At 43.8% G+C, this 14,941-nt stretch overlaps 1 protein-coding gene across 2 annotated transcripts; it reads right to left on the bottom strand.

Annotated features, from left to right (window-relative positions):
• Positions 1-1,315: 1,315 nt before the first annotated feature.
• On the bottom strand, positions 1,316-13,079 carry LOC140503850 (cytochrome P450 2B4-like). 2 transcript variants are annotated; one of them, XM_072608192.1, is made up of 9 exons: positions 12,879-13,078; positions 9,468-9,630; positions 9,044-9,193; positions 8,465-8,625; positions 7,944-8,120; positions 5,252-5,393; positions 4,569-4,756; positions 3,443-3,584; positions 1,316-2,210 (listed from the first exon to the last, which is right to left on the bottom strand). In XM_072608192.1, exons 1-9 carry the CDS (start codon positions 13,050-13,052, stop codon positions 2,029-2,031), a joined length of 1,479 nt encoding a protein of 492 aa, XP_072464293.1. In that variant the 5' UTR covers positions 13,053-13,078; the 3' UTR covers positions 1,316-2,028. The 2 variants fall into 2 exon arrangements, with proteins under 2 accessions (XP_072464293.1, XP_072464294.1); XM_072608193.1 differs by lacking the exon at positions 3,443-3,584 and having other exon boundaries at positions 2,060-2,210; positions 12,879-13,079.
• Between the last annotated feature and the right edge of the window lie 1,862 nt (positions 13,080-14,941).

The following is a 14,941-nucleotide window of genomic DNA, read 5'->3' as shown; positions in this document are numbered from 1 at the left end:
ACAACATATTATTGAATTCTAACTTTTAGCCAGTTCTGCTGCCTGTTTTCATTTTATGGATGAGTTGACACACTAAGTTATAATTACTACTTGTGAATTTCCCGCCATCTTATTTTTACTCACTATTTTCCTTCTCGTCCTCTCTTTTTACCCTATCCCTTACCTTCTTATTCCTTATTTTGCTTGCTTCTCCAAAAGCCTATCCCTTGTCATCTCTCTCCACCCTCCTAATCTTAATCTATGCAACCTTCTAAAAGTCCCTCTCCCACCCTGTACTCTAGTTTTCTCACCTCCCTAGAAATTCAAAAGACTTCTAAACCTCTCCAGATATACACATCTCCTCTTCTACCCAGAGGAGAATAAGATTCCAACATTAGAAACTCTCTACCCCTTTCTGCTTCCTCTGTATTAGTTCTTTCACACTCCATTTTTATGAGACAATTGCTCCATTTTATCACAGTCTGAACTTGAAGCAGGTTGATATCTTTTCCTGGGTATTTGTTCGCATTTGGATTAGGATAAGAAAAAAAAATCTGTCAGAAATGTTAAAACAACAAATATAACATGTATTAACAAGAAGAGATTTGCTCTCATGACCATAGGAATGGTGTGGCATCTAGGTCTGAAATGAATGTGCAATGAGTATTGAAGCAGAAGCTGAGTGTCTGGAAGGGAGTCAACTTGGGTGAGATGCAATGAACCATTCTCCAGCCACTATATCCAGGGCACTGGAGGGCAAAACCCCAGCCACCAGGACATGTTATCTCCTCTTCCTATCTCTTTTGAAAGCTCTGAACGCTCTAAAACTTTCTCTTCCCTCTCTCCTGGTTAGAATGAAAACTTCTATAAACCTTTATAAATTAGATAAATTTGTTGGGTTTAAAATTCACACCATCTGGCTACTGCTAACTAGGGTTTTCAGTAGTATGTCCATTCCACACATCACAGATATTAAGTGTGCTTGAGAGTAATTCCTCTAGACAGCGTGCCAGAGTGTGCATGCTCTCTCTTCTCCATTCTACCTACTGACATTCCTGGCACCCATTAAGTTCCAACTAAAACCTCTTCTTTTAATGGAAACCTTCTCCAATCCCTCTTATTTCAAGGGACTTCCCTCTGTTAATCATTTCTATTTCTTCTAGTTATAGCTGGTTTTGTACATATTTGTTTGCAAAATATTTCTCTCATTGGAGTGTATTCTTCTGAAAGGCAGGGACTGTCTTTTCCCACTTTTGATTCCCCAGTTCTTTGCACAAAGTCTGACATATTATTCCTTAATGGAAATTACTAGAATATAAAAGCAAAAGCTGTCCAATTACATTTTAAAATGCTTTATTTGGAGACTAGAGTATGGAAAAGAATGATCATCTTTGTATGCCCAGTGCCTAGCATATTGCTATGTATACAGTGGGTGTTTTTTATGCATAATCTCAGTTGAACTTCAGAACATCCCTTGAGATTGGTACCAATGATACTATTGTCTTCTTTTTGCAGAGGTGCAAAATTAAAGGAACTTCTCGCTAGTTGCAAGTCCCAGGAAGTCACAGGAAGGATTTGAAGGAAGGTCTTCCTGACTCCAAATCCAACACTCTATTTGCTTTGCCATAATATAGTTTCCTCCCCTCTCCTGGGACATAGGCTTCATAATCACCCAGTGGAGATATAAAGGCATTAAGGATGGTTCTGACTCCTTCTTATGAGATGGACTGATGGTGTAGCATGTGAGGAGGTTAGGTTACAGGAGGAACCTTGGGGATAGGAGGATGTTTGAGTCACTTAGGCACACAGAATCATCGCTGATCTAGATGTGAAAGGAACCTCAGAGGTGACTCACTCATTTTATCGATGAGGAAACTGAAGCCACTTCTGTCACCTCTCTGCTCAAGTTTCCCTCATCTAAGGGTGGTAAATGGTAGTATGTCCCCTCCAGCCTCTTCTCAGCCTGGTTGACCTCTGGGACAGTATGTTTGATGGTGATAGGAAGGTTGGCCCAGTGGCTACTTCTCCAGGCCTTGGCCTTGGCTCCCTTCAGCGGGGGTGGAATCGAAGCTGGTAGATAGGAGGCACATTGCCCACTCCACTCAGCCTAGGTGTGAGGTCAATGCTCTCAGGATCCATGGAGGAGCTCAAAGAGAAGTTCTGTAGGATGGCAGTGAGGAAAAGGAAAATTTCCATCCGGGCAATGCCCTCTCCCAGGCAGATTCGCTTCCCTAAGGGTACGGAGAGGAGTGTCACAGAGGCCATTGCTCAGAGGACCCCACTCCCAAGGACCATCTTGGAAGTACACAAAATACTTCTTTCATGTCCACCAGGTGACAACAGTAACATAAATGTTGTGTCCCAATTGCCCCAGAATCAGAGGTGAGAGTTAGAGCAGACCTCAGCAGACATCTAGCCCAACCAAGCCCAGGAGACCCAGGGAGGTGAAGTGATATAGGATCACAGTTCTCCAGCAGAAAGGGATCACAGAGGGCATCTGGTTCAAGTCCCTCATTTACACATGAAAAAACTCAGGCTGAGAGAAAGGAAGTGCCTTGAACAGGGTTACTCTGGGGGGAAATGAGAGGACTGAGACTTGAGCCAGCAACCAAGTCCATGACTTCTAGCGTCTATATACAAATCCACCATGGATGAGAAAGAAATAGAAGAGGCCAGAGATTCCAATACAAGGAGGCAAAATTGGATCTCATGGAAACACTAAGTCTTGGAGATATGAAATGGATAACCAAAAATGTGATATCAGAAGGGTGGGGTGCATCATATTCCAAAGGAAGAAAAAAGGTAGCACAAGAGCATTATATATTAAGAGATAAATTCATATGATAATATTCAGGAAATAAAGTAGAGAAGCAGGGTGGAGGACATTTTGGGGAAGATCCACAGAGAGAAAAAGAGATACTGTTTCCTCTGCAAAATTCTGCCTTTGGCTACCTTGATAAAGATTGGATTTGACTACTGTCCTTCATGCTCAAGGAGGACTAAAATGACATCACTACGTCAGGGTCAAGGTACAGTGTGTCCAATTGTGGCTCTTGGAAGGCTCCACCACAAATAGTCCATACGCATATTTGGAATGGAAGCCTCTAACTTTGTGTGTCTCACATTTCTTTTGAGCTACTGCAATCCTCCTTTGCTGATAGAGATACGATAAAGGAAGATAAATATAAAGAGATACATTTATGTTATGTGATAAATTATATGCATTATATTGTATTTATACATACAAACAAAATGATACATACAAACATCTTTGTATGTATGGAGGGGACACATATGAGCCTTGGGTTTCCAATTTATTTAATATCCCCCATCTTTCCCAATGGCCCCTCACCTTCCAGGTCAGACTGAAGTAAAAGTCTATGGATAGAAACAGCCTAGGGATGGTTGTCTTTAACTGGCTCTTGAGGGGGAGCTCTCTATAGGCCTTGGGGACAGTGCTTACCTGAAGAAAATGGAATAAAGGCCTCGCTCTTCTTCAGAGATCCCTGAGCATCCAAGAAATGATTGGGATCAAAGTCATAAGGTTTCTTAAAGTATCTGGGATCGTGCAGGACTGAGCTCAGGAGAGGATACACATTAGTGCCCTGCCACGAGAGGGAGGTGTCACCAGAAGAGAAAGTGAGTTCCACTAAATCTTCCCCATCACCCAAGGATAGATCATAAAGGTTTGCCAGAGCCAGGTCATAACCTAGGCAAACAGTCATGCCAAGGCAAAGCAGATGTAACTTAGCTTAGAACAAAGGGCACATGAGGGTTGAGATTTACAGAGGTGTTGGGGCCAAGCCTCAAGTCACTGTAGGCACCAGGAGACCAGATCACCCTAAGGCACAACAGAACTTAGACCCTTGGGGAATGAGGCAAGAGGGATAAGACTGCTCATCAGTTTCCACTGACCAACAAAGGTTAGAGTCTGGGATCGTAAAATCACAAGTTTAAAGTTTATCCAATCCAGCAACTCCATTGTAGAGATGAGGAAACTGAGGAAAGGTAATATCTGTGTCACTACATTCTTCTCTATCTAACCTCCTAGTATTCTTTGTTGAAGACTTAAATTCTGGATCTGTCTCTTTCAGTGGCATATGTTCAATATACAGAGTAGATCAATGAGAGATACCTGTTTTAAAGTGGATCTAATTTTATTGTTAAATTCTCTTCTCTCCAGACTTCTATTTCTTCCCCTATACAATAAGTGAAATAGATCTCCATGGTCTCCATCAGTGTCAATACTCTCCTTTTCCTCTTTATGAGTTCTTAGAATGCCAACATCCTGTTTTCCACGTTCTTTCTAACTCTGGAAATCTTTGCTCAATAACTTAAGAACCCTCCAAATTCTTGCATACTCTCTCTTTCTTCTAATTTTTCTTTCTGCTTGGTATTTTCTGTTCTATGTTCTCAGAGCCCTTAGAACGCTAATATTTTATTTTCTGTGTTCTAAGTGAACTTCCAGCTTTGACTTTCTATTTTCTAAGATGGAGTCATCTAGTCATGGGTTCTTTGGGATCTTCAGTTTCTTTACATGAGTTAGAAGTGAATGGCTCAAAAGATCCTGAAGATGTTATTACTCTCACCTTGGGAATGAGGTAGCCCCTGAAGGAAGTGTCTTGGGTCACAGAATGGGGCACACTCATGGGGAGGAGGTCACTGAATCTCTGGATCTCATGTATGACAGCATCTGTGTAGGGCATTGTGGCTCTGTCTTTGATTTCTGGAAGACGGTTCCTCCCAATCACCTGGTCAATCTCTTCCTGGACTTTCTCTGGGGAAGAGAAAAGGATATATAAACCCAATTAATATGAAGTGGGCCATATGGAAAACTGCATGAATATGTATGTATGTAATATACATACATGTATGTATGTAATATACATGTTTATATACACGTAAATGTTTATATGTTTTAAGTAATTGAGTGAATTTATCCAGTTAGATGGGGGCCAGAATAGCTGTGAGAAATCTTGGGGAGACAGTTTCCCATGGGACAGCTGAGCTGTGAAAAATTATCCATAGCCCAGTTGGACACAGGGAAAGTGACCATATATATTCCTTATTCCTTGAATCATTTCTCAGAGTCCTTTGCCAGACATGGGGGCTTAGGCACTGAGCCTGAGGAAAATTCTCTGACCTGACTGCTTGTTACTAATTATAACAGGCTCCCTCCCTCCACCTGATCTCCACCTCCACTCAAAACCTTTGCTTGTCTCCAGTCTCTGAGCAGAACAGTCACTCCCTGGAGCTGCTCCCATTTACCCACCTGCCACCCATGGATATTTGAGGAGAAGAAGGCACCCATAGCGTAAGGTGGTGCTGGTTGTCTCAGTGCCAGCAAAGAACAGTGACATGACAGTGATGATGAGGTTTTTGTAGTGAAACTCAGTGCTAGCATTTCCCTTTTCCTAGGGAAAAAAAGGAGGAAGACAGGGAGAAAAACAGAGGAGAAGACCATAGGTTAGCCTCAGAGACTCTCCTCTCATATGTCTGAGTTCACTTCTATCACTAAAGCTCAGTATCTCAGTGTCTGATTCTCTCTAAATCCCTCCATCGTGGTCCCTGTATCTCCCTCCCCTTCTTTCTCTTTTTGTCTCCTCCTCCTTCTATTCCTCTGATTGTATTCTCTTCCTCTGTCTCCCTCCATTTTCATCCTCTATTTCTACCTCTTTCTGGCTCTTGAGCTGTCTTTGCTGTCTACACACGCGTGCGCGCGCACACACACACACACACGCACACACGCACCGTGTCCTTCTCTGTCTCTTCTCTGTTTTTCCCTCCTCGTGTCTTTTCATCTCCCATTCTGTTCATCTTTCCCTGGATGCCTCCTTTTCTGTCTCTTTTTCCTCATCTCTCATCCTTTTATTCCCAGTCCATTGTCCTACAGTGGGAAAGGAACTTAGAGGACATCTAATCCAAATCCCTCAGCTTACAGATGGGGAAACTGAGGTTTAGAGGTGATAAATGACTTGCCTTTGGTTAGTCAGGTAGTAAATCATAAAGGTGGAATTTTAATCCAGATCCAGTGCTCTTTTCACTGAATCATATTGCTGCTCTCTCTCATTTCAATTAATCTTAGCAATAATTGTGCCTATCAAGTAGTGAAAAACATCTTGCCAAATGCTGAGAATATAAAGATAAAAAGAAAACAATCCCCTTAGGAAACTGTGATTCCATTTGGGGGCAAGAGGGATAAAACATAGGCATAAGTAAAACCAAAGTCTACATACAAAGTACAACAGAACAATTTCAAGAAGTAGATAGGATGAACAACTGGGGAAATAGGAAGCCCCTCATATAAAAAGTGGCACTTGAGCTGGACTTTGAAGAAAACTAGGAACTCTATGAGGCAGAGGAACACAGAGATGGCATTTCAGGCATGGGGCACAGCTTGGACAAAGGCAAGGAGGCAAGATATGGAATCTCCTATGAACATGAAGTAAGGAGGTTGAAGGCTACTTTGACCAGAATAGGAAATTCACAGAGATAATGTAAGAGAAACGTAAGTGATAACTGAAGAGAGAAGCAGACTGGAAGGCTTTAGGTGCCAGACTGAGATATTTTTAACTTTATTCTAAGGCAACAGAAAGTCCATGAAAGTTCTTGAAGAGAGGACAGAAATAGTCGGGTCTGTGCTTTAGGAATATGAATTTAGCAGCTGTGAGGGTCCATCAGATTACAAGCTCCTTGAGAGCAGGGATTGTATTTTTGTCTCTTTTTGTATCCCCAATGCATAGCACAGTGTCTGACATACAACAGGAACTTAATAAATGTTTATTAACTGACTAACTGAAGGCTAGATTAGAGAAAGCGAAAATTGGAAGTAGGGAGGCTAATTAAACAGCTATTGCACTAAACCATCTAAGAGGTACCAAGGGCTTGAACTAGAGGAAAGGTCATGTGAGTGGAACTTAGTACTGAGCTGCCATTGAAGGTGAAATGAAAAGACTTGGAATCTTGTTGGACAAGGAGTACAAGAGAGAATTAAGGGTCACGATTGTCTCTGAGGTTACAAAGAGGCATAACGGGGAAGTGGTGATGCCGTCAATAGAAACACTGGAGACTGGAGGATGGACAGATTGGGACAAGGAAGAGAGGATGTGAGTTCCTTTTCTGGTATCTTCATTATTTCATTTCAATGAGCATTTATTAAGGACCTACTATGTGCCCGGCATTGTGCTAACCACTGGGGATACCAAAAGAGACAGTCCCTGCCCTCACGGCGCTTACAGTCTAGTTGGGGAGTTTACAGTCTGAGGTGCCCATGGGATCACACTGCAGAAGGAGCTGTCCAGCAGGCACTTGGAAATGTGGGGCTGGAGCTCATAAGAGAAATGAGGACTGGGTCTGTACATTTGCCTCCATATCTCTGCATAGAAGACTGGTAGTTAAAACCTGGGAAGGGTAATGGAACAATTAATAAAAGCACAAAAGAAGGAGGGGAAGAGAGAGAAAGACAGGAGGATAGGGCTCAGAAGAGAATGATTCAGGAAAACCCTATGTCTCTTTTTCTCTCACTGTGTTTATCCCTACTTCCTTTTCTATAACATTCTCTGAAGCTCTCTCTCTCATTCTTTGTCTTCCTTTTCTTCTATAGGTGCCTTTCTTTTTGTCAAAACTTTTTTGGCCTCTCTCCTTCTCTCTGTCACTACCCTCAGAAGTAAAAGGTGTGCTAGCAACCAAATTTCACCAAGAGAACATCTGGATTTCATCCTGTCTTTCCCTCCCTTTGCCCTTTCTCTCCTTAATCTTTTCCTCTCCCTTCTCCCTCCTTGACCTCTCTCTCTCTCTCTCTCTCTCTCTCTCTCTCTCTCTCTCTCTCTCTCTCTCTCTCTCTCTCTCTCTCTCTCACACACACACACACACACACACACACACACACACACACACATACACAAACACGCACACACACACACACACGGTGGCAGTACTTGGAGGGCAGGGGTGGGAATGCCCACCTTCTCCATACGGAGCAGGTACACATCAATGAAGTCTCGGGGGGCACTGGGGTCCAGGCTGTCTTTATGCTTCTCCACTTTGTCAGCAATGAAGGCATTGATGAGCGTCAGATTGTTGTGAGCACGCCGATGGGAACCAGGAAAGAACTTCAAGAAACCTGAAAACAGCTCAAACAGCTGATGTACAAGAAGAGGATAGAATAGGATGAGCCCTCTGACTTCCATGGGTTCTAGCATTCCTCTAAGCTTGGGCCACCTTCCTTCTGTCACTTCTGCAATGTACCTGCTCTCTGCATCCTCTCCCTCCCTATTTCTTTGTGGGTACACCTTTCTGTGACCCTATCATCCATTTCCCAGTTTTCCTTTCCCTGTGTCCTCCCCTCCCTGTGTCCCTGTGTCCCTTCTCTGTGAACCTGTGCTCTGATGTCCTCCAATACCCTCTATTTTTCTGTCTCCTCCTATGTCCTCCTTTCCTTCTCCTTCTCCCAGTGTCACTCAATCCCTGTAATTCCAAACTTCACCTGGCCCCAGAGAGAGCTTGCTATGGCAAATGTGTCAGTGAACTTGTTCAGCAGATCCTGGAACTGGTTATCATCATAGGAGAAGCGTTCACCAAACACAATGGAGCAGATGATGTTGGCCGTGATGGAGTGAAAGAGGACAGTGGGTTCCAACAGGGCTCCTGGGGAAAGGAGAGAACACGAAAGGAGGAGAAGGAAGGGGGGAAGAGTGGAGAGAAGAGGTTCAGGAGGTCAGTGGAAAGCTCCCATATCTCCAGGGTTCTTTGTTCCTCTGTTTCCATGTTTCTGCCTCTACATAATTACTATGCTTCTAAGATTGTACCAAAAGCCATTACCACTCCCCTCTAATTCAGCATCTGGGGAAAGGAAGCTCCTTCACACCCCCAGGCCCCCCTAGACACTCCCAGGGTCTACCCCAATCCTTATGTCTTCCTGGTGGTCAGGTTCTGTTCTGTTCTCTTTCTCATCTTCTATCTCTGTAGTTCTCAGTGTCTTTCTCTCTGTACTTCTCTTTCCTGATGACTCCCTGACTGTCTCTATTTCTCTCTTTTCTAACTGTGCCTGTATTGTTTTTCTCACCCTTGGATTTCTGAAGCTCCTCAATCAGACACTGGGCCTCCTCTTGGATCCGTTCTTCAATGGTTCTCTTCCCCATCCCAAAATCTCGAAGAGTGGCCAGGGAGAATCGGCGCAAGGTCTTCCATGTATCGCCATTGGCAAAGACAACCCCTAAGGGCAAAAGGGTATGGGGTTTAGGACCTTGTCTTACTCACAAGGACCTTGTCTTACTCACATCCTTCCCACCTCAAATCTCTCTCCCCTTGACTTCTTATTCCTCTACATTCTGATCAGTCTCCTCTGTCCACCCTGATCCTCCTCTCTTTATCTTCAGCCCCTACCTGTCTCCTTCTCTGATCCTCAGAGTCTGAAGTCACTCCTTCCTTGAACCTTACCATCACCTTGTCACTCTTCCCCAACCCTTGCCATGGCATGGCCCACTCACCCAGCCCCTGGAAGACTGAATCAACAATCGTGACAGGTGCTCGGCCACTGAACTCCTCAGCCTTCTCCACCAGGGCCTCCTTCACAGCCTCAGTCCCACACAGCACAACCACAGGTCGGGAGCCCAGGAAGATGGTAAATACATCTCCATACTTGTCCCGAAGCTATGGTGGGGAAAAGTCCCACTCCATTAGATCCCAGTTGGCACAATGCATTCCTTTTTTGTATAATGGAGGGGGGTGTATTTAAAATGGATGGTGTACAGGACCCCCTTTCGCTCTAACCTTCTATGTTCTCTTTTGTCAGGTCCCTCCCAGAATTCCATGGATTAAGATCCTTCCCAACTCACAGAATATTCTGTGCTCCAAAGTCTCTTTCACCTCTGATATTCTATGATGTACATTCTAAAGGCCCTTCCAAGTCTCACGTTCTATGTTTAAATACCCTTCCAGTTTTGATTTTCTGTGCTTCTGAGATTCTAAGGTAAGAAGTTCATCTCCCCGCCCAGGGTCTGGCCCAGTGCTTCACTGAGATGCCAGTAAATTATTGATAATCTGGTCAGACTTCTAGGAGGAGTGACTCAAAGGGCAAGATTATCTTTCTCTCCCCCATCCCTGGCAGATCATATATTCTCCTAACAGTTAAGACTCCGATGTTCCCATTTGCTTTAACTTCATTTCTTTGGGAAATAGCAGGGATGTTAAGAAAGAGAGACAGAACAGAGTCAACATAATAAAAATGACAATTCTACCTATTCTGTGCCAACCCAATTAAATTACCAAAAATTACTTTATTGAACTAGAAAAAAATAAAATTCATTTGAAAGAACAAAAACTCAAGAATATCAAATGAATTATATACAAAATGTAAAACAAGGAGTAACAGATCTTGAACTCTGTTTGAATGATAATTATCAACACTATCTGGCACTGGCTAAAAAATAGAAGAGTGGATCAGTGGAATAAAGTAGGCTTAAAATACACACTATGAAATGATTATAGCAACCTCATGTTTGATAAATGTAGAGATCTAAGTTTTAGGGATAAGAACTCACTATTTGGTGGAAATTGCTGGGAAAATTGGAAAGAAATCTGGCAGAAACTAGGTATAGACCAATGTCTTACACCATTTACCAAGATAAGACCAAAATGAATGCATGACCTATACATCAAAGGAAATATCATAAGTAAATTAGAAGAGCTTGGAACATACTACCTATCAGATTTATGAATAAGAGAAAAATTCATGAATAAACAAGAGATAGAGAATATTGTGGGATGGAAAATGGATCGCTTTGATTATAATAAATTTTAAAAGGTTTTGTACAAATAAAACCAATGTGACAAGATTAGAATGAAAGACAAAAATGGGGGGGAAGGGGAATTTATAGCCAGTTTCTCATATAAAGGTTTCATATCTCAAATGCTGAGTCAAATTATAAGAATGTTTATCAGTCACCAATTTAAAAATGGTCAAATGATATGGACAGGTAGTTTTTGGAAGAAGAAATCAAAGTTATATGTAGTCATATGAAAAAATACCCTGTCGTTAGTGATTAGAGAAATGAAACTTATAGCAGCTCTGAGGTACCATCTCACACCTACCCAATTGGCCAAAAGGATAGAAGGGGAAAATGACAAATGTTGGAAGCAATGTGGAAAAATTGAGACAGTAATACACTTGAGCAACTGTAAACTGATTCAACCATTTTGGAGAGCAATTTGAAATTATGCCCAAAGCGTGTATACTCTTTGACTGAGCAATACCACACTCAGGTCTGCTTCCAAATTTGACCAAAGAAATGAGAAAACAATCTATATGTTTTAAAATATTTATAGGAGCTCTTGTTGTAGTGGCAAAGAACTGGACAGTGAGAGGATGTCCATCAATTGGGGAATGGCTGGATAAGTTGTAGTATGTGATTGTGATGAATACTACTGTGACATAAGAAATAACAAGCAGATTGGTTTCCGAAAAACATGGAAAGACTTTTATGAAATAATGCAGAGTGACATGAGTGGAACCAAGAGAATATTGTATACAGAAACAGCAATATTGTTCAAACAAAACTAAGATATTATGAGTAATATGATCATATAAACTACCAAGGACTTATGAAAGAAGATGCTACCTACTTCTAGAAAAAGAATTGATCTATCTGTGTATTTATATATGCAGACATATATAGATACATATGTACATATACACACACATGTGAATACACATATACATTTGTATATACATACACACAAACATATATACACATGTATAATGTTGGTCTCTGATGTGGGATTGAAAGGGAGGGAGGAGGGAAACAATGTGCAACTCACAATGTAACAAAACCAATATTAAGAGAGCCAACAAAACATTTTAAAGGAGAAGAAAAAAGAGAGATTGAAGCATCCTTTCTCCTCCCTTCCCCTCTCTTCAAACTACCTTGTTCCTGGATCCCCCTAACAAAGAGCTTCGGTTGGGGTAGAGGGACAGAGTTCTAGTGACCATCCCTGGTGGGCAGTGAGAAGGAATCCAGATGTCACTTTGTGCACCCCCACATCACCCCCATTCCCATCCCTATGGAAGGCACTGCTGGAGGTCTGATAGACAACACTTTTGACTTCTCCCCACCCTTCACCTCTTTCCCCAGAGCAAAACTGGGGCAGGCAATACTGGAAATACTCTGCACCCCACCCTTGAAAAGTTCAGAGAAATCCAGGACCCAACTTCCCTTCCCTCTGAAAGATCCCAATGTATCCATGGTTTTTTGCTTTCTTTTGTTTTAAGAAGCAGGAACAGAGGGAAACAATCAGGGAATTAATGGAACTCTCCTCTTTCCTCCCCCTACCCCCATAAAAACTGTCTTCCAGGAAATCAGTCCCAATACCCACATACCATTCTGTATGGCAGATCTCCAAGTGTTTATCCCTCACTAATAAGGAGGCGAAAAAGAAAATAAGCGACTCCATTCTCTACCCACTCTATTCCCCTACTTCTAGAGGGTCCACTTTTTCCAGAAAGAACCCTACCCCTTCCTCCCACCATTACTGAACTTTCCCCCACATTTCCAATTATAAGTGATCTCAAAGCACTTATTCCTAGATCATACCCAGGAGGGAAGCTGAGTCGGAAAGCATCCCTACGGAAAGCTAAGGAGGGGCTCAGAAATCCCTCACAGTGAGCGATCTCAGAGCACTCATTCCAAGATAAGGGAGTTAGGGAGGAAACTACCCCCGGGACTCCAGGAAAAGCTCTAGAAATTCATTAGCCTCTCCCCTGTTTCCTTTACAGTCATCTCAAAGCGCTCATCTCGTTGTGGAGAGATCTTAGGGAAACTGAGGCAGGCGGCATCACTGCCACCTGCAAGTGCTCACAGGAACCCAAACACGCCCAACCACACAATTCTGCGGGTTCTCACCGCCAGAAAGGATTTCAGGAGGCCATGACGGTTCATCTGCAAAATGTTGCCCAGCAAAGGCAAAGGTCGAGGCCCTGGGGGGAGGCGGCCTCTCCGGGAAGCAGCGGGACCCCGCGCCAAAAGGAGCAGGAGCCCCAGGAGGGTGGCCAGAAGAAGGAGTGACCCGAAATCCATGATCCAATCTCTGACCTGCTTTGCGCCCCTGCCAAGACTTTAAACCCAGTCCAAGACCGAGGCCCCGCCCTCGCTCATCCTCTCCCTATCCTAACATCCACTCAGCTCCACCCTCAGGTAAGTGACCTCCCTGCTCATCCCGGTCCCTCCCTTGTCCCCAGACCTTACTGTGTCCCACTGTACCAGGTCCTGCCCATGGCAAGCAGGGCATGCCCCTGTCTTAGGATCCAAGTACTTTCTCCAACACCACCCCCACTACAACTGCCACTGTATCTGCCCAACTCTGGGACACTAACTACTGCTGTCTCTCCATTCTGTCTGTCTTTGTCTCCTCCTGTTTCCCTGCCCCTTCTCTATCTCTGTCTCTGTCTCTGTGTCCCTTCCCTCCCCCGCGTTCTGTTTTTCTGTGTGATGCCTTGAACAGAGAGCAATAAAAGCAGTCTGATAACCACTATACTCCCTCCACTCTATCTGATTCTTGGAGTCTCCAGAGTCCATCACAGGTCAGCATGGGGTGCTAGGAACCTGCCTGACCCCAATGGAGCCCTGACATGCCCAGCTTAGTCCTGCCTTCACCTCCCTTCACAGCCTTCCCTTGCATGTGTAACTAATTAGATCACCCTCTCTGGGCTCCATCTACACCTCTCACCTTCCTCCCTCCCCCCAGGTCTGACCTGGGAGTAGAAACAGATCACTAGTGCAGCCTTCCCCTAAAACTTAGACGCAGAGAACAGACAAAGAAAATGGGGATCAGGGAAAGAGGGAGACAGAAATCTACCCAGAATATCACAGAACTTGGAGAAGCAGAGATGGAAAGGCACATGTAGAGGTGGGGAAATGGAGGGAAAGGGGTGGAAAGATGCGGGGGTGCAGAGAAAGACTCAGGACAAGTAGGGACTCAATGGGACATTGAGGAGGAAGACAAAAAGAACCAGAGATCCAGAACATAGGTGTAGCTCGAAGGAACTTTGTAAGCCAAATGACCCAATCATCATCTTGTTACACAAAAGAAAACTGAGGCCCAGGGCCTTCAAATGACTTTCTCAAGGTCACACAGGTAAGTGGCAGAACTCAGGTGAGAAACAGAGCCCTGAGACCCCCAAATCCAGCACTGTCCACTGAACTACAGTGCCAAGAAAGAGTGAGAGAGACAGACAGAATGAAGGAGAAGGAAAGGGAGAAAAGAGGAAAGAGGGCAGAGGAGGATAAAGAGATGGGGAGTAGAGAATGGAAGAGATTAAGAAGGGAAAAGACAGTGACAGAGAGAGAGAAAGAAATGAAAAGAGAGAAGTAGAGGCAAGAAAGAAGAGAAATTCAGAGAGGGGCAGGATAAAGAGAGGAAGAAAAAAGAGGAAAAAGCAGGAAAGGAGAAAGAACAAAACAGACTGAAAAAGGACAGAAAGATCAAGTGGAAGAGCTAAAAAGGAAAGATGAATGAGACCGATGGAAAAGACAGAGAGAAGAAAGACAACAGGAGCAGAGAGGCTGAGAAAGGGACAGAGACAGAGACGAAATGCCAGTGTCACTTGGAGCCTTTGAGACAGTAATGTATTCCCAACTGCAGCCCATGAGAGATACACAGACTGGCCAACAGGTTGGAGGAAGACTAGAGATGGGGACAGGGAAGCACCTTCCAGGTGCACCAGGATGGACTTCAGGAAGCCTTTGTCTGTCTGCCCGCCTCTCCTGCCTCACAAGAGTCTAGGTCTACAGGTACCTGCTACTCTGACTTTATCTGTTCTCTCCATCCCTTCCAAATCTTCCATGCTCTCTGGCCTTCTGACCCCCTGCTTCCCTGCCCTGCTCCCTTGGTCTCTCCCTAGCCTGTTCCCTTTGCCCTGGCCCTGATATTTGCCTCTCTTGACTATAGATATAGCTTTGAATGTCAT

Source organism: Notamacropus eugenii, chromosome 5, assembly GCF_028372415.1.
Source record: "Notamacropus eugenii isolate mMacEug1 chromosome 5, mMacEug1.pri_v2, whole genome shotgun sequence".
In the NCBI taxonomy this organism is placed as follows: domain Eukaryota; kingdom Metazoa; phylum Chordata; class Mammalia; order Diprotodontia; family Macropodidae; genus Notamacropus; species Notamacropus eugenii.
The sequence above is the reverse complement of the archived record's forward strand: the minus strand, read 5'-3'. Positions and strand labels throughout refer to the sequence as shown.